Source organism: Simochromis diagramma, unplaced genomic scaffold (genome assembly GCF_900408965.1).
Source record: "Simochromis diagramma unplaced genomic scaffold, fSimDia1.1 OVJJ01000176.1, whole genome shotgun sequence".
Lineage (NCBI taxonomy): Eukaryota > Metazoa > Chordata > Actinopteri > Cichliformes > Cichlidae > Simochromis > Simochromis diagramma.
The window spans coordinates 1,972,678-1,998,365 of record NW_024386892.1 but is presented as its reverse complement, the minus strand read 5'-3'; the positions used below and the strand labels follow the sequence as shown (position 1 = coordinate 1,998,365).

The following is a 25,688-nucleotide window of genomic DNA, read 5'->3' as shown; positions in this document are numbered from 1 at the left end:
CCACAGCACCCACAGCACCCACAGCACCCACAGCACCCACAGCACCCACAGCACCTACAACATCCACAGTATCCACAGCACCCACAGCATCCACAGCACCCACAGCATCCACAGCATCCACAGCACCCACAGCACCCACAGCACCCACAGCATCCACAGCACCCACAGCATCCACAGCATCCACAGCACCCACAGCACCCACAGCACCCACAGCACCCACAGCACCCACAGCACCCACAGCATCCACAGCATCCACAGCACCCACAGCACCCACAGCACCCACAGCCAGATGCCCTGTCGCTGTGCATTATTTAAAACAAAGAGCAGCTGCTGCTTATGGCAATTTATGTGATATTCAAAACCTTTATTATTGTAGAACAGATCAAAGTGTTACAGTTCAAACCAAAGCAGTGCTAGAGCGAGCGAATGAATCATGTGACCACAAAAGGATCAGCTGTGCATAACTGGACCTCAGGATCATTTTACATGATTAACGTGCTGCAGAAGTGCCCAAACAAACGCACAACGTGTTCTCCACCTAATTATGGTCTGTTTGGTGTCATTGTGTCATCAAGCACACGTGACAGAGCTCATCCATGTAGGCCTTTTCCCTTCAGCCACCCTGTGGCTGAATTCAAGGTGCACGGAGAGGTCAGGGCCGTGATCATGTCACACCTTCACTACAGCGACACAGCGTCTCTGCAGTCTTATATGTAACGTGGTGGTTTATGTAGGGATTGAATGTCAGATATGAAACGGTAATGAGACTGAGTCCTGATGGAGAGGCAGCTGCAGCCGCTCAGTCACAGTGTGAGTGGCTGTAGTTTCCTTGGTGATTGTCTCTTCATTAATAACAGCAGCTATAGTCTGTAAATAGCACGTGATCATTTTGAGCCTCAGGTGAAGCTTTCGTATGGATTTGACTCTAGCTTACGTGTTCTTTGAGAGCCTTTTGTCGACTGTTAGCCCTTCTGTCCATCCGTCTGTGTGTCTGACTCTGTTTCTTATTGGTGCTTTCAGATTGCTGCCCAAATCTGTCGTCAGGCTGGCCTGGTGCAGAAGTCCAAGGATGTGATGGACTATAGTGCAGACAACTTTGCCATTGTCTTCGCAGCCATGGGGGTAAGCAGACAAATTGCAGCATTCAGCTTTTCAAACTCTTCCCAGCCCATCTGTGGCTCTAATCCCCCTCTTAACCTTGATGTGACACCTTGTTCCCTCCTCCCGCCCTGCATTTTGTCCTTTATTCACCAGGTGATTTAACCTTTAAGTCCCTCTTGTTATTTCTGCACCTCTGAGCATAGCCCCCAGCCACGTAGACAGCTTAGTAATTCAAAGGCCGCCGTCAGCCTCCCGTATCAAGTTCTGTGTTCCTCAGCTGCTCCTTCCATCTGTTGTAATGCTCAATTGTGATGGCTTGACCTCCAAGGAACGAACACACACACACACACACACACACACACACACACACACACACACACACACACACACACACACACACACACACACACACTCTTGCTTCACTTGCTAAATGTAATCCTTCATCCTTTCACCTTACACAGTTCACATCCCACGGTGGTTGGTGTGTGACGACTGTGGATAAGCAGTGAAGGCAGTGCTTGAATATGCATTTTTAACACACAGTGTGCACCATCACAGCATCAGAGTGAATCAAGCTGAAACGGTGTGCTGAACGTCACACCTCCAACTGAAACTCTTCCTCAGGTTGTCATCCTAACGCGGGGTCGGCGACCGGGACTCTGCTCGCTGTGACGTTTAAAAATCAGGAATTATTCTTATCTTGGTGTGTTACTTTTTTAAATGTCTGTAAATTTATGAGGTTATGGTGATTTTGTAACATTAAAATGAAACACTCAAACTATGTGTGCTAACTGCTGATGTGTGACGCCTGCGTGTGATTTTCAACATGGATGAATCCAAGCAAAGCTTCTGAAAACGCCTTTAATGCCACGTGTGCAGATTGATTTGTTTTCACTGCCAGTGTGCTAAACAACAAACAACAACAAGTTTGTGTTGCAGAACATTCCCAGCACAAACACAAAGCCTTTGCTGAAAAATATGGAAAACACCTGATTCAGAAGGCTGGAGGACTGAAATTCAACTACGTGTGCTGGTTTGTTGGCTGCTCAGGAAATAGTCAGGCCCAGGAAGCCGTTAACAGCAGGAGAGTATATAAAAGAATTCAGAATATGTCTTTGTCAGACTTAAAAAAACAAATGAGATTGTGCAGAAAATGAGAGATGTGTCTCTCTCTGCAAAGACTGTAACAGACAGAAACATGAAAGTAGCAGAAACGTCACCAGATGGCAAATTAAGGACATCAGCGGTCTGTGATGAGTCCAAAGGTGTACGAATCACAGTGTTCTGCTGTGAGCTCCGCTGGCCCTAACCCAAACACAGGTGTGGGGCTGTGGTGGAAGGTTTAGAGGCACCTGGTGTGGGTGGCTGCTGATAGGCTTTGTAGCTTCACTGCAGACGTCACCGAGCAGAACATCGCTGATGTTTCACTACAGCCTGCACCAAACTTTTCCCTGAGAATGAATGTTGTCATTCAGATTGTGACCAAAGTCATGGCTGCAGGTTTAAACCACTGTCAGGTCTGTTACTGGACCACATGGACATCCTGCTGAACAACGACGTCTGACCACGGGGAAGTGCTGACGTGCTCTGCAAGCAAAGGGATCACGATGAGCTGGAGCAGCCAGAATGGTGGAAAAGCTACACATGGAGGATATGACAGCGCAGCCCGGCACAGGCTGGAGGAGGCTTAAAAGTGCAATTTGGCAGTGTTTGCCAGAGACTTACAGTGAGGTGCACTGTGTCACTCTTTAAGAGGGATTTCAAAAAGGCTTACAATGTAGTAAAGTATCTGCAGTCACCACAGTGCAAACGTGGATTCTGTGAGTTCAGAGAGGAAAACGCCACATCATCCTTTCCTGTCCTTCACCGTCCATCGCTGTGCAATACGACTGCAGGTGTAAGTCAAACATATATGTCCAAGTTCAAACTCTGGACAGCTGATCTTGAAGATGCTGCCTGTCAGAAGGCCATTCTTACTCAAGAACAGGTGATACTGGGTGTCCTGGGCGCGGCCCGCCGGAGGTCGTCCCGGGCGCGGCCGGCCGGAGGTCGTCCCGGGCGCGGCCGGCCGGAGGTCGTCCTGGGCGCGGCCCGCCGGGGGACGTCCTGGGCGCGGCCCGCCGGAGGTCGTCGTGTGTTTCTGATTGTTTTGGTCAGACTGTGCCTGAGGTCGCGGCTCTGGCAGTGCTCATCGTGTCTAACAGTATAACATCAAGTCCAAATTCAAATTCAAATTCAAATTTTATTTGTCACGTACACAGTCATACACAGTACGATATGTAGTGAAATGCTTGGACAACTGCTCGTGACCTAAAGAAAACAAAAAAAAAGGAAAGGCTATGAATAAGATAGGAAATAAATATGAAAAATTAAAAAGGGTAAATTTAACTAGGAAGAAATAAAATATAAATTAAGGTTAAAAATGAAATAACTGTACAACACAAATTAGAATGAAGGGTAAATTTAACTGGGAAGAATAAGATAAAATATATAAATTAAAGTTGAAAATAAAATAACTGTACAACAAAATACACAATATAGAACTATATAAGAATGTATGAAGAAATCTAAATCTAAATAAATATATACACAATAACAGCAGCTGTACACGTATTAACCGGAAATGAAGAATATAGTGACCAGTGTTGTGCAAAAACAATGTCCAGAAAGTCCAGTGTGTGTGTAAGAACCATATGTGTGGGTCAGTACTGTGTGGTGGTGTGATTGAGAGACCGTATCGCCTGCGGGAAGAAGCTCCTCCTCAGTCTCTCTGTGTTGGTCTTCAGGGAGCGGAATCGCTTTCCTGACCTCAGCAGAGAGAACAGTCTGTTGTTGGGATGGCTGAGGTCCTTCACGATCTTCCTGGCCTTGGTCCAGCACCGCCTGCTGTAGATTGAGTGCAGGTCAGGGAGCTCGGAGCGGATGGTGCGCTCAGCTGACCGCACGACCCTCTGTAGAGCTCGTCTGTCCTGCATGGTGCTGTTCCCGAACCAGGTTAAGATGTTTCCCGTCAGGATGCTCTCTATGGTGCAGGAGTAAAAGTTCCTGAGCACCTTGGAGGGCAGTTGGAAGTCTCTCAAGCGTCTGAGGTGGTAGAGACGCTGTCGGGCCTTTTTCACCACGGTGTTGATGTGACAGGACCATGACAGGTCCTGCGTGATGTGAACTCCGAGGTATTTGAAGCTGTCCACTCTCTCCACTGGGCACTCGTTGATGACGGGGGTCTGGTAGTTCCTCTCCTGCTTAGTGCTGAAGTCCATTGAGAAACTTTGACTGGTGGTTGAATGTGGTTCTCGCAGCCATCAGTCACATGTGCTGTATGGTAAATAACATGTCTGTGTAGCTGTGTGCGTTGCTGACACTGAACTACTCGCCTGGTACTAATGTTGTGAACCTACCACATGGAACAGTAATCGAATTTCCATTTCTGAGTTGAAACTGAAGGAAGGAGGAGGATGAACGTGTTTATATTAATGACGTGAACTGTAAGTCTTTATGTGGAGTTTTACAAACATCACGTTCCCTTCGTGACAGAATGGCTCGCTCCTGCTCTTTACTGCCTTTTCAGTACCTTCATGCCTTCAGACGTTCTTGCATCTCTCCAGGACACCTCACAGTTTGTGAAGCCACTAATGTTCCAGAGATGATTTCTGAAATGCTTATGGCATCTGTTTCAGGTCAACATGGAAACGGCTCGTTTCTTCAAGTCTGACTTTGAGGAAAATGGCTCTATGGACAATGTCTGCCTTTTCCTCAACTTGGCCAACGACCCCACGTAAGAAATGATCTCCAGCAGTAGTCTGGCTGATGTTGTACATGTGGGCTGCTGTGTGTGTTACTCGTAATTGTTTGTCTCGTGGACTGAGAGCTACTAAAGATCTTGACTTTTCTCTTGCGGCTAACTAGCATCGAGCGTATCATCACTCCCCGCCTGGCGCTGACGACAGCAGAGTACCTGGCCTACCAGTGTGAGAAACACGTCCTGGTCATCCTCACCGACATGAGCTCCTACGCTGAAGCTCTGAGAGAGGTACGACTGCCTTTACTTTCTTTGGCTCAGCTAATGTTTAGGTGTTGTTTGTCAAAATAACATCGGTGTAAAAGCCAAATCCCAGTGAGTCACAGCGTTTTAATCTAATGCTCTGTATTCAGGGCTCTAGAGTGCGACCATGTTTTTCTTTTTTTTTTTTTTTTGCCTGTCCCGTTTGGCTCTTTTGCATCAGAATTATTGTCTAAAGGCAAAGAAAGATGCCCAACGGATTTACTTTACCAAATTGACCATCCCAGCCTTGCTGTAATGGTCCATTTGATTCACCTTTTATTGTTTATTTTATTTTCACTTGTTGAATACGGGACAGACTTGACTGGGGGAAAGAAGGGGAGAAAGAAAGAGGGAAAGAGAAACAGCTGAGAAGAGGGACGGGGGAGAAGGGCAAAAACCAAAAACCAACAGAACGGGCAGAAAAAAAAAATGCATATATCGATCACCTGGATCACCTGCTGAGAGAGAAAAAAGAAAACAAGCAGAAGAGAACAAGAGTAACAGAATAAACAACATCACAATGATATATGGGAATATGACAGTAAATACTAAATGTTAAACATTACTGTGCAGCACATAAGATCAACAGAACACAGTGTGCTTTGAGGTAGGAGCCAAAAAGGGTGTAGTTTGTGTGTGTGATCACCCGTGTGTACACCTGTGAGCATGGACGCGCTTGTTTTTAAAAGGTTCCTTCATGTAATGATCTGCTAGAGGGTGTGGGGGGGCCACAGCCCCGTCCTCCAGGGCATGAAGCAGGTATGGAGGAGATCAAGACTCCAGACATCCAGAGGCCCCCAGAACACAAGAGACCAAGGAAGACCAACAGAGGGGCAGCCGCGCCACTGTCCCAGAAAGAGCTGAGGAGAGTCCCAGATGAGGGCTCACTCCATATTTTTCAATGATGCGACTAAAAAGAATCTTTGGTGTGACCAGCTGTTCAAGTTTTTGAAAACAACGTAAACACAGAGCGGACCCGACGCATCGCAATCAGCTTTCTCACACGGACACGCCGTCGGGGCTGAAAGCCGACAGCTCGCTGACTCTGATGCGTCGGCGCTTTGTGTTTCCGTCTTTGTTGCGCTCGATTCTGAGCTGCAGGTTTTGTCTCTCTCCAACCATAACTCACTGAAGCAGCAGCAAAAGAAGATCCAAACTGCGCCCCACATTTGATAAACGTCGTCATGAATCCCCTCTGACTTCTGCTGCTTTGCTACCAGCACGATAAAATCACACTTCCTGCACAGCTCTCTCTCTCTCTGTGCTTCAGGAACAGTTTCCCGTCTCAAATCTCTGTTTCCTGCATCATTCATTCGCTTATCACCCACCAGTCTACCGCTGTTTACAGCGCTGTCGGCCGCTCGGACGAGAAAGCCTAATTTCTGCTGTTCAATACTGAAGAAATGTAAACTTTTTAAAACTATGCAATATTGCAGAATATTTTAAAGTTGATCTGCTATAGAAAACAGGAAAATCTCCTTCATGTTTTTCTGTTTTATCCTCAGTTACTTTGACACAAAGGCCTCTGCTGTGATGCTCACACCTCTGATGAAGGCTCACATGTATCAGTGCTGATAAACCATCAGAATTATAATATTTCTGACTGTCTGAGGCAAAATCAAACTGAATGGAATCAGGACCTCGTGAATCAGAATCGAATGGATTACAGAAATCAGTGATGATGCCAGCCGTAGTGAGCAGCCTCGGCCCGACAGAAGTGGATGTAGCTGTGGGTAAAAAGGTGGAGAACTACTGATAACTTTTTTGTTAAGGCCTGATCCTTCTGAAACTCATAGCCAGCTCTGACACAGAGCCATCTGAAAAAGCACAGTGTATCCAGGAAACACATTATATGCTGCGATAAATGCCCAAGTGTCCCCTCTAACACGGCCTTTCAGTGGCAAGCAGGTCGTCAGAGGAGCCGATGTGATGATTACGTTTAACTTGTCTACAGTATCACCAAAGAGAGCCAACGCACTTTACGCACTTTAAGCACTTTAAGCACTTTACGCACTTTAAGCACAAGCTTGTTAGTTAATCATTTACAAATCAATATTGTCTGTGTGGACAGCAGTTTCCCACATGTAAAACTGCGGTGTTCAGCGATGCAGTTGAAAAAGTTAGGCGCACCAGGGCAACGGTGGCCCTGCGTGTTAGGGTCACTAACTCTACTGCTGGTTTGGTTGTTTTAATGCAGATAAGTGTGTTAAACAAATCCAACGACTCCTCATACCCGGGCTCACAGTCGTCGTGGTTACTGGTTCTTCTTTATGAAAGGTTGATAATTTTACATTTACCATTCTGACCTGAAGAGTCTTTGGACGACTCTGGTAGGACGAATCCACATTTTAAATGTTTTTTGGGGTTTCACGTGAGTCTTAACCTCACGAGCAACTCTTGGCCGAGGATTCTTTAGCCTACAGTGACCACTGAGATTCCCTAACACTGACCAAAGGACACGTTAACGCTGCTTACATGGGGACAACGTCGACTCATAGATAGCAACACGTTTTTCTGGCACAGCCTCCGAGGTGCACGGAGAAGACAAAGAGCTGATGTGTGGACAGTGACACTTACAGGATCAGGGAGCAGCTCTGCATTAGGCCTTCTGCCTCATTGCAAGACGTCCAACTGTTTGTGTTTAAATTAATGTTAATCGGTCAGCTGGTTCATTTGTGTCGCTGGAGTGTCCACAACAACATTAACTCGTGTCATCATGCTGCTGTGCATAAAAAGGGGAACCTTTAGGTTCTCACATTTCCATGGCTGATATTTGTTGCCAGAGGCTTTTCACTGTGTCATTGTATGCACGTTGTACCTCTGAGAGTGAAAACAAAAGCCAGACCTTCATGGGTGTTGGTGGATTATATATCCATTGTCACAGAGGCTTTACTGAGCAATGTTGTGCAGGAAACCTGAGATGCTGCCATATCCCAGGTAAATATAAATCAGCTGAATAACCCTTCAGGCTCATCTGTAGAAGCTAACGTGGTCAGCGAGTTCTTCTTCTCAGTGTTAAATCCTAGAAGTTGTTTTTAATTGTGTCCTATTCTTTTCACATTCAGTTTACATGCAGCTTTTCCATCTGCTCGCTCACTCTGCCGCACACATATGTACGTATGCCACATATTCAGCAGTGTGTGGTAAATACTGAATCCTCTGTCAAGCTGCACTCTGGCACAAAGTCAACACCCCCCAGTGTAAAACCTCAGCAACATCAGCACAAAGGTGATAGACTCACTAAAGTCGTGAGCTCCTGCTGAAAGGGAGGATAATGTGTCCTTCAGTCTACTAGGAAATACCTTAACTTCATTATTGTAGGTCTGGCTTTAAAAGGAAATGGACCCCCCCGATCCCCACTCCCCTCACACCCACTGCCCTCCTTTCTCCTTGTTGCGAGGAGTCGGGTCCTCTCAACTCACTCTTTTGTGTCTCCGTAATAATCCTTTTGTGTTGCACAGTTTGCTGTTTCAATATGTTGGCACAGCACAGTGTGGGTTTTTAAAGGGTGCATGTGTGTTTGCTGTTCATAACCTTGGCACATGTACGGCTGCACCAATAGTCAACTGAGCCTCGGGCAGCTCGATGGGTAATTCAGCGCGTACAAAGAGCCGGGACATTAACATTTAACTTCTGTTTCCATTCACAAGCGTGAAGGTTGAATTTTGCATTGACTCTGCTGTTCAGCATCGTGGAGACTGCCCATCAACCTTTCAATCCACAGGTGAATAGGATCCATTTTCTTTCCCTCTTGCTCTGAATCCGGTGAACTTTTAGAACAAAGATTTGCTTTGGTCATTTTTGTAGAGGGTCTCCAACAGAATGGCAGCATTTCCAACCAGCTCTTTGCCTCTTTTGTAACCGAAATGGAAGAGTCAGCATCACTTGACTCTGCAGAAGTAAAGGCTAGTGTTTGTCTTTGTTTTGAGTCTTACAATAATTTGATGTCTTCGGTTTAAATGCCAAATCCTGTGTTGCAGCCCGTTTACCCTGAGGATGCAGAATGATGATGTACCAACCTCTGAATTGGTTTCAGACCAAATTTAAGTCGGGTGTGAAAACACTCATATAGCAGCTGTCAGTTTTTAAAGTTTCTTTTCCAAACATATTGACTTGGAGGGGATCATTCCCTAACCTTGGTCACAGTGGTGAGCAGCACCGTCGCCTCACATCAGCGTTTCAGACCTTGGAGTTTGTGTTGTCTACTCCAGCTTCCTCCCATGGGTGGTAAATAACTGCAGATCTGTGGCTAACTGTAACCAGTCTAAAGTGTTTGGACTGGCCAGTGAGACCAGTAAAGACTAGACTATATCCAGTACCAGTGACCAAAATAAATGACACGACTTGAACATTTCTCCCAGATGTGATTCAAATATAATGGGAATGTCTCTTTACAGCCTTTGTCTGCTTCCCCCAACTCGTCCTCACCTTTAGGTCTCTGCTGCCCGAGAGGAAGTACCCGGGCGTCGAGGGTTTCCTGGCTACATGTACACAGATCTGGCCACCATCTATGAACGCGCCGGCAGAGTGGAAGGCAGAAACGGCTCCATCACCCAGATCCCCATTCTGACCATGCCCAACGATGGTGAGAGCACACCGCCTGCCATAGCTCTGAGCTGAACCTGTGTGTGGTCGTCAGTCATCCACCTGTCCTTAAACGAGTTAATCTGCCCACGAGGCAACTGAATTAATGGAGGTGGTGTCTAAAGTGGAATGAGTAGACATTTTTGATGCCGTCAGTTACCATGGGAACATGTATGAAGAGCCTGCTCCTGTCTGAACATGACCCGCCCCCCCCACAGCACTGCAGGGAGGGTGATTGTGTTGGCTTTTACAAAGGGCTCCCTGCTCTGGAGTAACACAGCCTCTCTGTGCTGGTGCAGCTACGTCTTCATAGTCATCGTGTTCCAGTTCAACAAATGCATTTGTCTCTTTGAACAGACATCACTCATCCAATTCCTGATCTGACTGGATACATCACAGAGGGCCAGGTGTATGTGGACAGACAGCTGCACAACAGACAGGTATGTGTCGGTCCGGGCTTTGAACCTGTGGCCTCACACGCCGCACTTTAAAACCTGAAGAACAATATTAACATAATGATAACTGATGATGTCTGCAGACGACTGTGTTGTGCCCAGGTCCTCCGTGTCACACCTGTCACTGCAGAAATCAGCCTGTGTACCCAGAGCACATGCTCACTGCAAACAGTCAGTATGACAGGAAATGCTAACCTGCCAGAAGGAGAGTCTTTGATCCACGTGCTGCACATGTGTGGTTTTTCCTCCACCTGCGACGTGTTTGACATGAGTCTCCTCTAAGGTTTTGATCGAAGCTGTAAACCAAAGCTAGACTGAAGCCTCCTCAGTGTGTTCCAAACGACATGATCCTGCACACGTCACAGTAAAGACTCCCTGCGTGCTCTACCTCAGCTGCTGTGTTTTTGGACAGCAGCAGGGACACACGGGACTGTGAATGTTAGAGCACAGCTTGCTGAGGAGTTTGTCCTTATCTTGTTCCACACCCAGACTTTTCATCCCAGTTAAATCAGACGTTGGTCAGAGTTGTTTGGACAGGTCTGACCTAAGAAACCACGCTGCAGTGTGGACACAGCACAGAGACAGGTCTTTTAAAGAGCCGGCCTGTTTCTCTCATTTGGAGCTGAACAGCTGCCCTTTGTGCTTTTCCACAATATCCAGTAACACCTGTAACCTCATCCTACGTCTTTCAGATCTACCCACCTATCAACGTGCTGCCCTCTCTGTCCCGTTTAATGAAGTCTGCCATTGGAGAGGGGATGACCCGGAAGGACCACGCTGATGTGTCAAACCAGCTGGTAAACCGTCTCGCACGTTGCACCATGAATAATGTGTGTGAGGGCAGCAGTGTTGGTATGCAGCAGTAATAGTTCACGCAGCGAGTGTGTGTGTGTCTGCAGTATGCCTGTTACGCTATCGGTAAGGATGTCCAGGCCATGAAGGCCGTGGTGGGAGAAGAGGCGCTCACCTCGGATGATCTGCTGTATCTGGAGTTCCTGCAGAAGTTTGAGAAGAACTTTATTGCTCAGGGTAAGAAAAGCGATCTGCACACCGACAGACAGCAGCTTTGTATCACACTGTGTAACAGGAACACAACATTTCATTACAGCATTTTATTCACATAGTTTTCTCCTACGTTCCTTCATCTGCGACCTCACTGACACCTTTATTAGATTCAGTTTATAGCCTCAGTCGTCAGTCTCAAGTATTTATAAAAAGGTTGGTTAGAAGAGCTGAAGGAGGAAAGCATGGCACGCTGAACGGCTACAACTAACTGATAGCTTTTATTTTAAAAGCTCCACATATTTGAAGCATCTTAGGGGCCTTTATTTTGAAGGTGTGTCTCGCCCCTCCTCCTTCATCGTGTCAGCTTCCTCGTAGTGCTGGGGGGGTTTTGTGACTGCACTTGGGGACACATTCAGAGGTGCTCCTCTGTTCCTTCAGGTCTTAAACGGATGCTGGACGGTGGTTCATCTTTACGATCACCACCTGTCAGCCTCGTGCGTTGGATCAGCTGTGCTTCTGGTCCATTGGACCCTGCTGTGAAGCTCAGCTCAGTGTTTGCACTGCAGTCACAGTGAAGTCTGTTACTTGTTTTGAATATGATTTGTAAGAGTGTTACTGTTTAGTAAACAGCAGATATGTAGTTATTATCTCACAGCGGTGAGGTCAGCCTGTAATCAGCATGTAACGTATGAAACTACGGCTGTTTTCTTCTGTCAGAGCGCTCTGCTGTGAATACCTGCAGCTGTTTTGGCATTTATTGTATGTCTGAGGTTACGTTTGTTCCTGGAAAATACTGATCTGTGAGGGTTCCTTCTTTTCTTCCCTCTGAGTGACTAACCTGTTAAAATGGCGTAATCTTCTTGGTAAATACAGAGCCTTATTCCTCTTCTCAACACTAATAGACTCCAGTAGTGTAGCAGAGAGAAATATGTTCCTGTGCATCCCGACAGCAGTATCCAAAGCATGTGGGAAACACACGTCACAGCTTGTATGGAGGCGGCTCTGCAGATGTGAGTGATGGGGCTGAGACCGCTGCAGGTTACTCAGCTCTCGCTGATCATTTCACAGTCGCTCTGGATAAACTGAGCTTGGGTCAAAATAAAAATGAAAGCACGATGAAAGGTGTATGACGTTCTCCAGAGTACTTCGTCATGGAGTGCACCACACGTTCGATTTCCTCATGTCGGTGTTTAATCAGCGAGTGACTGACGTGCTCTGTTACTGTTATACCATCAGTATAAAGCACCTGGAGGCGACTGCTGTCGAGATTTGTTTCTATATAAATACATTTGAATTTACTGAGAGGCTTTTTCATTGTGTTCGCATCACGTTTCTGTTTCAAAGGAGAAAACTGCACCTTTGATAAAAGCTACATGTAAGGTTACTGTAACACTGGATGTGTTGGTGTGTTTTGCTAACTGATTGTTCTGTGTGTCAGGCCCATACGACAACAGGACGGTGTACGAAACCTTAGACATCGGCTGGCAGCTGCTGCGAATCTTCCCCAAGGAGATGCTCAAGAGGATTCCTCAGAGCACGCTGGCAGAGTTTTACCCCCGAGAGTCTGCTCGTCACTGAGGCACACGTCACCATGCTCTGGTTCTGCTAACAGGCCCTGTTTCCATGTCTCAGTAATAATACCCCCTCCTTTAGATGCACTGTAGTGTGTTCGTGTATGAAAAGTGTCTGAGTAAAGAGTAAGTGTATCCTAATCAGTCCTTATTTATTGTGCTGTTATATATCAAGATATCTTCTTTTTCAAATAAAGCCCAACGAAAGCAAAGCAAAAGGTTTCCTGTAGAGACCCGTGATGATACCACCATGTTCTCAGAAAGATGTTATTTCATGATTTGGTAACTGTACAGGCACCGGTGTTTGTTTTAAGGACGGTCAGTGCTCTTTGCTCTCCGTGTTACCTGGATGCTTTCTTCTGCCCTCTGGACCTTCTTGCTTCTTCTCTGCATTTACATATTTGTGCTGTTTTGATTTGTCTTGCAAAAACATGAGTGTATTTTAAAGAAATCACATCTGTCTGCAGAAACAGTTTATTGTGCAACCATGGTTCTGTGAGTTTACATTAAATTATATGACGGTGCTTTGTTGTGTGTCCTGGATCATTGTCCCCTGCTGCCAACATCTGAGCTACAAAAACATATCTGTTAGCGGCTGTAACAAAAGTATAAATATGTAACTACAAGGCTCCCTCATCCTTTCTTTGTTAGAGCTGTGAACTCTAAACCAGCTCTCCCAGTTTCTGCTGACACAGCCAGTGTCCTCCCTCACTGCCTGCATCAGCTGTTAGCATCAGATGAGCCAGTGTGACAGTTAAGCTAACGTCATCCTTCTGTGTGGAGCTGCTACAGGATACAATGTGCTGCACACAAGACGAGCAAAGGATAAATGAAGGCTTTGTGTTTCATGTTGGTTCACATGTAATTCTTACAGGATGTGTTTGAATGGAAAATTAATCTGCAAAGAAAAAACCGCGCAGCTGTCTTCACTGTATCGACGGTTCATTTATCGTGACTGACGTGGATACAAAGTAAACAGCGTCGTTCTTCTGCTGTTGATATTTCTATATTTAATGTTGACGTCCGCGTGCCAGAATATTGATGAGCCGGGCTTATTATTGTTGTTGTGTTTGTTGTTGTTTTTAATCCTTTTGAGGTCAAAGTGGAGATTCTAGTTGTTCAGAGACGAACCTCCACGGTCAGTGAACTCGTGCGTCAGAGACGGTTTTTATTACAAAGGAAATGATTCCTGTTCTGGCACAAAACCACACAAACAATGTGCCAAGGTGTCCGTGGAAAGGATGTTTCTACACAGGCGAGCTTTCAAGTCCTGTTTTCATTGTTTCATATTATTCTTTATATTTCTGGTTTTATTGTGAAGCACTTTGTGACTTGTATCTATGAAACGTGCTGTGTGAATACATATGACTTATACATGCATACATATGATGAGCGTCGTGACGTTACCGACAGAAATGACACGTTTATTATTGTCACGTGGTGTCTGACGTTTTGCCTGATTATTTGTATCCTCTGTGTCTTTACTGTATGAAGAGCCAAGACTCCAAAGTTTCAGCAGTAATAAGTTATTAAAGGAGGTGTTTGGGAACTAAAAACCAAGAATGGCAGATGCAAGCTTATCAGCGGTTCCATCCTCGTACAATAAAGAGGATGTGTTGCATGACACGTGTTTCATAAAGCCATCTACATTAAGCTTGTTGTAAAGGATGCAACAGCCGTGGCAGTTCGTCTGGAATCAAGTGTAATCCGCACATTCCGACTTTATTCTCAAAATAATCACTAATGCTGTTCCTAATGTGGCCCTAATGCTCCCAGCTGCACTCTTATCTCGTGCTGTGCGCCAGTGTCCACCTGGGCAGGTGTGTCTTGAAAGAACACTTCCTGTTGAACTTTGGACAGGGATTTCTGTCATGGCTGCGGAGGAACTCGACAGAATTCATGTTGTTACAAAGCTGTCGAATCAGGGTAAGTTTCTTTTCTGGTCCTGTAAGTGTTTCCAGTAGTAACGCTGCATTTTACTGCCGTGACATCACAGCCCAGCAGTTTAAGATCCTGAAGAGTGTCTTTAAGATCTACTGCTTGCCCAGTGTTGAGGGCTGGGTTATCACATAGCTGCTTATTTCCCTTCTCTAAGGGTTTTGTTTCTATGGCCAAAGGTGTGTACAGTAAGTGTGCTTTAGCTTGACATAACAACTCTGCCACAGTCTAACGCGGCCTGTGGATTAAACAGCTAATCTTAAATCAAGCCTGTGGTGAAAAAAGAGGTTGGACTCAACTCAAGACCCCTCGTGTCATTCTATGTAAAGCTTGAGACAGCAAGAGAAGCACACATGAAGGCAGGATAATCCATGTAGATGACCTACTTCTGGGTTTTGCACGCTTGCTGACTGTCGTGGCTCACTGGGCAACTTGATGAAACTTAAAATGTTCCCAGTGGGAGAAATGTTTCGTCACTTATCCCAGTGACTATTTCAGTCACCACATGCAGGTTTGCCCAACCTTTCTAACAGTTGTATAAGGAATGAACAGTGGGCTGTGAGGTCATTGATCATTAATATGCACTTTGTCATGAACACTGATCAATAACCATGAGTCCCATTGACAGAGAGTTGGGGAATGGCTGCAATCACAGCATTGTAAGATGGTGACAGATGGACCCTTAGGCCCCTCCTCCATTCAGAGATGGTCTTTCCCTTTTCACGTAAATGGCCTCCTTGACTCCGCCCTCAAACCAGCGTTCCTCCCTGTCCAGGATGTGAACATCCTCATCATTGAAAGAGTGTCCACTGGCCTGTAGGTGTAAACAGACTGCAGAGTCCTGGCCTGACGAAGTAGCTCTGCTGTGTTGTAGCCAGAGGTTGTTTGGTTTCCCCGATGTATAAATCCTGGCAATCCTCCTGCACTTAGCAGCGTACACTATGTTACTCTGTTTGTGTCGGGGACCCGATCCTTGGGGTGGACCGGTTTTTGGCGCAGCGTGTTTTGGTGTTTAAAAGCCACAGAGACCCGGTGTTTAGAGAAAATGTGTCTCAGCTGCTGCGATACTCCTGACACGTACGGGATCACTGCAGGTTTTTGCTTACTCAGCGGTTGTCCTTCTCTCCTGGATCAGCTGGAGCTTTCTTTAGGCGCCTTCCCAGCTTTGACAAACGTCCAGCTGGGGTAACCACATTTACTCAGGGCCTTCTTGATGTTCTTCTGCCTCCCTGGCTGCTGTGTCAGTGGGGATGGTGTTCGCTCTGTGTTGTAATCTGCAGTCAGCTGTGTCTGAAGAAGTCACTTGGATGAGCGATGAAAGGTAGCAGAGGGGATTGTTGATCAGTTTCAGCAGCTTTGGTCTTAATGAAATTAACATTAGAGGGGCAACAGTGAGACAAGCCCTCCAAATACAACTGGTTGAACAGGTGGAATCCACTGACACTCTTGTCTGACTGTTTTCTTTTCACTTTGAATTTGTCTTGGCTCAGTGTCACTAATTGTTGCATGAGGACAATACAGGGACTGCACAAGTACGAGTCCTCTAAGATGTCACATAAATATGTGCTATTGCCAGAAAGTCTGGTCTCTCTCAGCACAGTCCCAGGAGCATGGGGGCGATTCCAGGAGACGGGCAGGTATCTACAGCAGCATGACAGGCGTGTCTAACCTGACTCCTACAGAGCACTTGACTGGAAGACGCCTCTTTCAGCACACCATTACGTTGCTCTCATAATGGGAAGGCAACGTAGATGCTGATGGGACCAGCATCTGCATCTGCAAGGAGGAACGGGACGAGTGCTGCCAGAGGCTTACTAAATGACCTCCAGTACTCCACTGGTGTAAATGTGTCTGACCAGTCAATCAGAAGCAGACTCTGTGAAGGTGGCCTGAGGGCTCAGCGTCCTCTGCTGGGCTCCTCGCCCTCTTCCTACTTTCCTGTCCATCTCCACCGTCACTGTAGAATAAGGACAAATGCAAAAACATAATATTAAAAAAAGTGTTCACAGTAGTTGATCATCAGTTAATTAAGTGCATTCAATTAGCCCCACATGGCTGCTAACTGCTAACTCTTATGAAAGAAGCTAGGGTGTATTTAGTTTTTCACTGGATGGAGTCCTGTGGGAACTTTGGTTTTCTCATGACTGTATCAAAGATAAACGTGGCTGTTGTCACTGTTGTTTTTGAGACTGTGCATCTCAAAGACTGTTGTGTTAAGATTTTGGCTTCTGTCATTCTGGCGTTTTGGAGCCAAACGTGACCATATTTTAAAAAGAGAAGTGCTAAGTTATTACCTAATGCAAGCCTGCATCCATAAACTGTACAGGTTCAGCACACAGACACACACATCTGTTTAAACGTCCACCAAACGTGTTTGGTGTCTGTGCATTACTGTAGGCCAACCTGGAGGTATCCAGCATTGTCCAGGACGACATCTGCCTGGCTGACACCACCTTTAGAGTCCAGTTTAGAGTTGGACAGCCTGAATCCAGTGATGGTCTTCATGCAGACCTCTTTCATGCTGTTGTCTCGAGTTCCTGCTCCAGCTTTCTCTTATACTTGTCCTTAGCCTCTCTGAGCCTGTCCCTCAACGCTCCCTGAACATTCTCACCTTCTCTCTGGTGCTGCTCTGAAGGCCCTCTTCTTGTCCTTGAGGAGGGCTGTGATGTCCGTAGATGTCCCAGCTTTTTATTTGGGAACAGTGCACAGTCCAAGCTGGGATGATGGAGTTGGTGTAATCATTACGACCAGTAATATAATCTGGCCCGTGTTAGAGTAAGGATGCATAATGATGTTTGAGGCATGTTTTTTGTAGTATAACTGAAGTTAAAACATAATGTTGTGACTACGTCAAGCTAGCTCTCATCATAATGTGCAATCAGCTCTGTGACTGATTAACGGGACAAAAGAAAAGGAGGACGTTCCTTCTGTTTTCACGTGTTCACGGTGTACTGCTTCGACTAAGAGAAAGTGAATCGAAGTCCTTACCTGTGTGATAATAAGCTTTCTAACAAGTGTAATGTACAGTTGTGGTCAGATGTTTATGTGCACTCATCATGAGCACAAATGTTATGGTAAGTTTTTCCAGGGTGGAATGACTGTACAGCCCACGTTTGATGGCTGTAAGAAAAGCAGGAATAGGATGAACACAGAAGACCGTGTTGTACAGATCAGATGGAGTAAAGCCTTCCTTTTATTCCTCTTACATATAGTCCTATTACAAAGTAGCACAACAATCTATTTCATTTTTTTGGTTTAGCACAATTTATCTACACATGTGTTATGGAAGGTAGTTTCCTGCACTACGTGCACGTAAGCCAGTTATATTTAGACGGTACTATATTCAAAATAGCGTGCTATAATAGTCCTGTGACACGACATAAGTGTGACTGGATGAGACATTATCACATGCTAGAGAAGCTTCCACTGGGCTCTTTGAAGATGAAAGGAGCTCTTTACTGTGACTGAGTGATGGCGATGGCTTACTGGCACCCTTTGCTCCCCACAGCCCTGCACGAGTATGAGGATCTTCAGAGAAAGCAAGAAACTACAGCCATGGAAGTAAGTGATACAATCTAATGTTTACAGTCTGCAGACCTCGATCAGCTCTGATCCAGCTCGCTTACAGTAGCAACAAGTGTAACAGCTGCGATAGATGAGAACAGTTGGTGCTCACAGTAATAGAAGCTGGCGGGGCAGCGGGGCAGCAGGGTAACACTTCTTTCTTTGTTTATTTGAACAATAAAAACATTAACAAAAATATTTTGGTTTCAAAGTGATTAAAAAGCATCGAGCTGATAATAACCTCGAGCAGGTCCAGTACTCAGTGTTGTGTTAAATAGCTGCCATGATCACATTTTTGTTATTGTCTAAAACTAAGCAGATATGAGGTCAGTCTGTGTGTAATATTTGTCTTTAACTGTTTCGAACACTGAGAATGAACGATGGCAAAAAAATCACTTTTATCTCTCCAAGCGTAGTCCCTCTTATGATTGCTGCAATATCGTTGTGACTGTTGCACACTGGAAACAATCACGAGTTCCACAGCAATGGAGCTTTTCACAGGTGAGCCTGAGTCACCTGCCAAGCTTTTGTTTCCCTGCTCCATTTCTAAAACGTTTTCACACTAAGATCATCCTTCAAAGCCCGTGTGATTCCTCGCACAGAACACGGATCAGGAGAATTACAATAGAATTAGAATCAATATTGACTTCAGTCCTGTTGTGAAGCTAATGTTGGGTAACGTAGTTAGACCTTTAGTGCTCATTTCCCCTGTTTCAGCAAATAACATGGCGTCCAGTATAGGATCAATACTTGTTCATGAACATTGTAATCTACACAGTATTCCAGGAAGTAATATCACTGACATTGTACAGTATTGTTTTATTATGAGCAGTGAAGGATTAATAATGAACCACCTGCTATAACGGTGTCCACATCCTCTGTGAACAGAGCTCAGTGTGCGTCCAGTAAACTTAAGCTGAACACACAGTGTTGATCTTTAGCATCAAGCCAAACTGGATCATCTGTAAGGCTCAGTTTAGAAGGAAGTTTGACCAGATAATGATTTACTGATATTTAATGGCAGAAACAACAGTGAATGAGGACAAAGTAGCACAACAATCTATGCTAAACTAAACTTTGTTTAGTTTAGCACAATTTATCTACACATGTATTATGGAAGGTTACGTACACGTAGGACTAAACATGGCTGCTAAACAAAAGGTCTGAGGTGCTCACAGAGACCATCAGGGGGTTTTCCCTTCTTAACATCTACATAGTTTTATATATTGTCATTGCATTTAAATGACCTGCTTTTCCAGACTCTGAGCTGTGGCATTGCATAAAGGTTAATGACGAACTGAAGCTACTCTATGTGTCTTACATAAGTTCAAGAGGCTGGAAGAGGAGCGAGACGAGGCGATGAAGAAGCTCTCTGAGTTCCAGCAAGGTAAGTTCACCTGTGTCCAAAAGTGAGATTCCCATTGCACCAACATGTTTAACTCACTATTGTTTGCACATCAATGCTTAATACACATATCACAGCTCTGAGCATGTGTCATACGTGTCTATGGCGCTAACACATACAGTGGGTAATCCCGATCTAAGATTATGAAATTGTCCAGCGTCTGTAGCTTTTCCTTTAGAGCCGCACTCTTCCTGTTCTACATGTCAAAGTCCGTTTGTTGGCCAGAGAGTAAACGATTGAACATGGAGGCGCTTTGGTTTGGATTTATGTTTCTGTGAACAGCTGACAGTTTAAAAGACATGCATACCTGACACATATGACTAAAAGGAAATGCCTTTGGGCTTTGTGACAAATCCATATTCATGAATTACTCACAATGGAAATACAGTAATAAATTCACAAGCAAAAAGTAATAAGTACAGTATGTATGTAACACAATAACTATCAAACTATCAGAAATTAAACTGTTACAAAGTCAAACTGCAGCTGCATGAATAAAATCTACACATACACTGATCGAGTGGTTTTAAACACCAAATAATTACGTTTACAAGACAAAGATTAGTGTTTTTTCTCCCACGTGGATTTTGTTTTCTCCCGTGTCCCTACATTGAGAGAAGCTCAGCTACATTCATGCAGTCAGCCAGCTGGATCTACGGCAGAGTAAACCCTCGTCTTCATTCCTGCCAAAGCTTTTTCAAGTCAAATGCAGGGACTCAGGTGGCGATCCAAGGATGTTCTAGTGTTGGTTTCTGAACCTGGTTTGGTTGCAATCATGCTGCTGCTGGAAAGTCCAGTAATTATTAAGGCCTCCATCTGCACATTAGCACAATCACGTTGTTCTTCACAAAGGATTTTAAAGACTCAAACACCTGTAAATCAGGTTTCATCAGTTCTGTGGCTGAACCACCGTCTCAGCTCATACTGAGCTTGTGAAGCTCGTCATAAACGTTGCTGCTGCTGAGTTATAATTCAAAGCTTATCAAGTATAATTTCACTGAACAAGCAGTATGTACAGCAGTATGTACATATTCCAGGTGACTTTTACACAGCCTTAAAGAATGAAAGCAGCGAGTTGTCTGGAAATAAGTACTTGCTGGTTCAGTGTTGTACCTAAAGACTTCATCAGTCCTCCAGTAGCTCTTTGGCATTTTTCTCTCCTGTATTGCTTTTAAAAGTTGAAGTCATTTCCCGCTGTTGTGTGCATCTGCTGCCATCTGTGTCTCTTAAAACTTCTGAAGTTTGAGTCCTGTTATCATGTAAAACAATAATACGGCCAAAGTGTAGGATTAGTTTGATTCATTTGGGCTTAATAATGATCTGGTGGCTCTCTGGCCTCCTGTTGGTGTCACTTACAGCAGGCTTTTTAGGAAGCTCCCGATTTTCAGAAATGGGAGTTTAGTCAGGAGTTTAGTCTGATATACACAAATGTGCCCTCAACGTCTAATTATCGTATGTCTGGGTAGCTTTGTGTGCCTATAGATGACCTGACGCAGTAAAAGGTACATATTTAAAACATTTCTTTTAGATTTTAGAGCAAAATCTCGGGACGATCTGTCTCCTGATATTGCTTCTAATGTAATTTGTCACTATTTATTTTAAGATCAAGCTAGCATGATGCTATATAATGTTGAATTGTACCATGCCATTACAGCAGTGTTTCCCAACCACTGGGCCTTGGCACATAGGTGTGTCAGGTGATCCACAGGTGTGCCGTGGACGGTTATCTGGTTCCACCTGATTGGTCCTCTAAGCTATCGGCGTGAGTAACGGGCGGAACAATAACATTCTCTTCCACTAGAGTGCAGTACAACTACCTGCTCCAATTAAATGGGTTTTCAACTGCCAGTAAAACAGAAGAAGACGAAGGAGAAATGACATAATAGTTATGCTGTGAGACAATGCAGCGCGTAATAGCAATAGATAAATATTTGAAAAACAGTCAGTGTGATGCGCAAGGTGGTTGGTGCCTGTCGTGGTGGTAACCCCCGAACCAAATGGTGGACACCAGGGGTGAAGGGAGCCACCAGGCTGAAGAAGGAGTCCTATCGGGCTTGGTTAGCCTGTGGGACTCCGGAGGCAGCTGACAGGTACCGACAGGCCAAGCAGAACGCGACGCGGGCGGTGGCTGAAGCAAAAACTCGGGTGTGGGAGGAGTTCGGAGAGGCCATGGAAAAAGACTTTCAGACTGCCTCGAAGAGATTCTGGCAAACCGTCAGGCGTCTCAGGAGGGGGAAGCGGTGCTCTGCCTGCACTGTGTATAGTGCTGGCGGAGCGCTGCTGACTTCGACTGAGAAAATTGTCGGGCGGTGGAAGGAATACTTTGAGGACCTCCTTAGTCCCACTGACACGTCTTCCGAGGAGGAAGCAGAGTCTGGGGATGAGGGACATGACCCGCCAATTTCCGGGGGTGAGGTCACTGAGACAGTTAAACAACTCCTTGGTGGCAGAGCCCCTGGTGTGGATGAGGTCCACCCCGAGTTCCTGAAGGCTCTGGACGTTGTAGGACTGTCTTGGTTGACACGCCTCTACAATGTTGCGTGGAGATCAGGGGCAGTACCTGTGGATGGGCAGACCAGGGTGGTGGTCCCCATCTTTAAGAAGGGGGACTGGAGGGTGTGTTCCAACGACAAGGGGGTTGCACTCCTCAGCCTCCCTGGGAAAGTCTATGCCAGGGTGCTGGAAAGGAGAGTTCGTCCGCTAGTCGAACCTCGGATACAGGAGGAACAATGCGGTTTTCGTCCTGGTCGCGGAACACTGGACCAGCTCTTTATCCTCTCCAGGATACTTGAGGGTGCATGGGAGTTTGCCCAACCAGTCTACATGTGTTTTGTGGACTTGGAGAAGGCATTCGACCGAGTCCCTCGGGGTGTCCTGTGGGAGGTGTTGCGGGAGTATGGGGTGTCTGGCCCATTGCTACGGGCCATTCGATCCCTATACAACTGTTGCAAGAGCTTGGTTCGCATTGCTGGCAATAAGTTGGACTCGTTCCCGGTGGGTGATGGGCTCCGCCAGGGCTGCCCTTTGTCTCCGGTTCTGTTCATAATTTTTATGGACAGGATTTCTAGGCGCAGCCAAGTGGCGGAGGGCTTTCGCTTTGGTGGCCTCAGAATCTCATCTCTGCTTCTCGTGGATGATGTGGTTCTGTTGGCTTCTTCAACAAGCGGCGGAAATGAGCTTCCTCCGAAGGGTGGCTGGCCTCTCCCCTAGAGATAGGGTGAGAAGTTCGGCCATCCGGGAGGGGCTCAGAGTAAGTAAGTAAAGTAAAGTAAAATTTATTTATATAGCACTTTTTAAGACAAAAACGCTGTTACAAAGTGCTTCACATAAAAACATGTAGAGCTGCTGCTGCTCCACATCAAAAGGAGCCAGCTGAGGTGGTTCAGGCACCTGACAAGGATGCCTCCCGGACGCCTCCTGGGTGAGGTGGTCCGGGAGGAGGAGGCCCCGGGGCAGACCCAGGACACACTGGAGAGATTATATCTCTCGGCTGGCCTGGGAACGCCTTGGTGTTCCCCCAGATAAGCTGGAGGAGGTGGCTGGGGAGAGGGAGGTCTGGGCTTCTTTGCTTAGGCTGCTGCCCCCACGACCCAGCCCCGAATAAAGCGGAAGAAGATGGATGGATGGCTCCAAAAGGATGGGAAACACTGCTCTATGGTACAAAATAGACATGACAGGTTGAACATTAGTCTCTGCAGGGGTACAGTTATTTAGTGGCTAGTAAAAGTCCAACATGCAATCTCACACACAGAGCATTACAGTGAGAGTTTGTTTACATTGTTTGTATTGTAAAATGACACTAAAAGCATGAAAAATTCTGATCAAAGAACAAAGATTGATGACAGATAGGAGCACAGTGAGGTATGAGACATTAGCAGGAACATGATATCTCTGTTAGGCCTGCCACAAACGATTATTTTGATAGTCGACTAGTCACCGATTATTTTTGCGATTAGTCGACTAATCAGATCATCATCCATTGGACGTACAAAGTACAGCTTATTGCACCAGCATTATATAACTATCATTAGCTTACAGCTTTAAGTGTTTAAGGTGCTAACTAAAAATAAAGACAAGATGATAGTTTATTAAATTTTAATGAAGTTTGCAGATTGTTTCGGTGAAGTTTAATAAACTCCTTGCTATCTAAAATATAACAGGACACTGGAGTAAATTCTCGAGCATCTCACACTTCTGATAATCAGCTGTCTGCTTGACGTTTACTCAGCTGTGTAAAAACTATAACTTTAATCTCAGCCAAACCGATTTACTCAGGAACAAATAAAATACTAAAAAAAGCCAAACAATAACATTTAAGTTATCTAAGTGACTTATATATCATGTTTAACCTGAGTAGCGAAAGACGGCGGTGGGTTTGAAAACGATTTGCCGGGAGTCCGGTGTTCTCACGGCTCTAGTGAGCCTTGCCCCCGGCTCGCTATCGAGCTAGTGGGTAACAGACGTCTCCGAAAACGTCGGCGCGCTTTTGAAAATATGCGGTGTCTTGATAAACTGAGCAGATATTTGAGGTTTACACAGCTACATTCTCGCCTGAAAATATGTTAAACGTTTATTTTGTGACCCAGAAAGAATAATAAGAGTAATATTAAAACTAACTAGCTGCCGCCATTGTTGGAAACTGACCTGGGCCGCGCTATGAATTCTGGGACACAGCTTCTTCTTCTTCTTCGGGGTTTAACGGCAGCTGGCATCCTTGTACATGCAGTGCTGCCATCTTCTGTTTCAGTCCGTTATTACACTCTTAAATCCTGCTACTTATTCCTGCGTCTTTCGGGATCTTACAAAGCTTCAAACGACGCGTCGACTATTAAATCGTCGACTATTAAATCGTCGACGATTTAATAGTCGACGTAATCGTGACTAGTCGACTACTCGTGGCAGCCCTACTCTCTGTCACTCACACTTGGAAAAGTTAGCTGCAGGCTAAACTAACGGGCCTATTTACCAGTAAGATGGCGCACTGTAATAAATTTATGTTGTTTGAAAATGATCGCAGCTGTGGAAATACGAGCCCGGATACAGATAATGGCACGTGAGCGGCACCCTTGCATCCCCAGCTCCTTTTCTGAGCTTTTAATCGCTTCCTGGGATTGCAAACACATTTCAGGTGCTCCGCTGCACCATTCAATTGATTTTCCTTACAGGTTGCTATGACCACTTTAGTGGAGACAGAATTTGAAATGGGGCACCACATGTCAAAGGATGGAGCAAATAGTTTGTCTTTGTAGCCATGACAGTTGTGTGGATTTTCATCTGAATAATTCTGGCCTGTACTCATGTATTCAGTGCTTCTCCAGCCAAAACACATATTGTGTTTGACTTACGCGTTAATAGAGGCTGCCTGACTGTGCCAAGCAGCTGCATATTAGGACCTATTACGTGATTTCATAGCTCTTAGAAAATTGCTCCTATTCACAACGAAACGGCTGGGGGTGGGGCAGAAGTGTTGGGTGGGTGGTGGGTGGCGGGGAGCGGGGGCTGTGGGAGGATGTGACGAAAAGCCCCCAACACACAATCGTGCCTTTTCAATTGGCGATGGCAAGGTTGATGACAACATGACCATTGTGTTATAATGATAACACCACAAAGGCATCTGCCCCCCTCATCAAGGCTTCGCAGCGGCTGCAGATACAATTTAATTCACTGCTCCGTTGACGGCGCTGATACCATTATGTAGCACGTCGGCACAGGGGTAATCACTGTCGTTCCTGAGAGCGGGATGAAAAAAGACAAGCGTGAAAAAGAGGGGGGGAAAGATGGAGGGACAATGATGGGGAGGCTGAAACTTACAATTAAGAATGCCAATTGTGATGTGTCAGAGCCCCCTGTGGACTCGTGCTCATATACTTGCAACGCTTCCAGCGCTGTTTATTTACCATGGCTACCAGTAATTATAATTAACACGTCATTTAGTTCGAGGCGCCCTCTCGTAGGTTGCCGAGTCTGGACAGCGACAGAGAAGAGGCTGAGGAAGAAAACTGGCAGCTAAGTGCTATTGAGCG

At 45.6% G+C, this 25,688-nt stretch overlaps 2 protein-coding genes across 3 annotated transcripts in view; both read left to right on the top strand.

Moving 5' to 3' along the window:
• The window catches only part of atp6v1ba (ATPase, H+ transporting, lysosomal, V1 subunit B, member a), a 39,725-nt gene extending 26,443 nt beyond the window's left edge, over positions 1-13,282 (top strand). The window contains exons 7-14 of the mRNA XM_040033862.1: positions 1,021-1,122; positions 4,779-4,876; positions 5,008-5,131; positions 9,578-9,728; positions 10,085-10,167; positions 10,875-10,979; positions 11,082-11,211; positions 12,626-13,282. Of these exons, the coding sequence (XP_039889796.1) occupies positions 1,021-1,122; positions 4,779-4,876; positions 5,008-5,131; positions 9,578-9,728; positions 10,085-10,167; positions 10,875-10,979; positions 11,082-11,211; positions 12,626-12,765 (933 nt within the window). The 3' untranslated portion in view covers positions 12,766-13,282. The remainder of the gene's footprint in view (positions 1-1,020; positions 1,123-4,778; positions 4,877-5,007; positions 5,132-9,577; positions 9,729-10,084; positions 10,168-10,874; positions 10,980-11,081; positions 11,212-12,625) is intronic.
• Positions 13,283-13,390: 108 nt separating this feature from the next.
• The window catches only part of shtn1 (shootin 1), a 38,789-nt gene continuing 26,491 nt past the window's right edge, over positions 13,391-25,688 (top strand). For both annotated transcript variants that reach the window (XM_040033861.1, XM_040033859.1), the window contains exons 1-3: positions 13,391-14,684; positions 18,205-18,257; positions 19,587-19,647. In XM_040033861.1, coding sequence (XP_039889795.1) covers positions 14,525-14,684; positions 18,205-18,257; positions 19,587-19,647 — 274 coding nt within the window. In that variant the 5' untranslated portion in view covers positions 13,391-14,524. The remainder of the gene's footprint in view (positions 14,685-18,204; positions 18,258-19,586; positions 19,648-25,688) is intronic.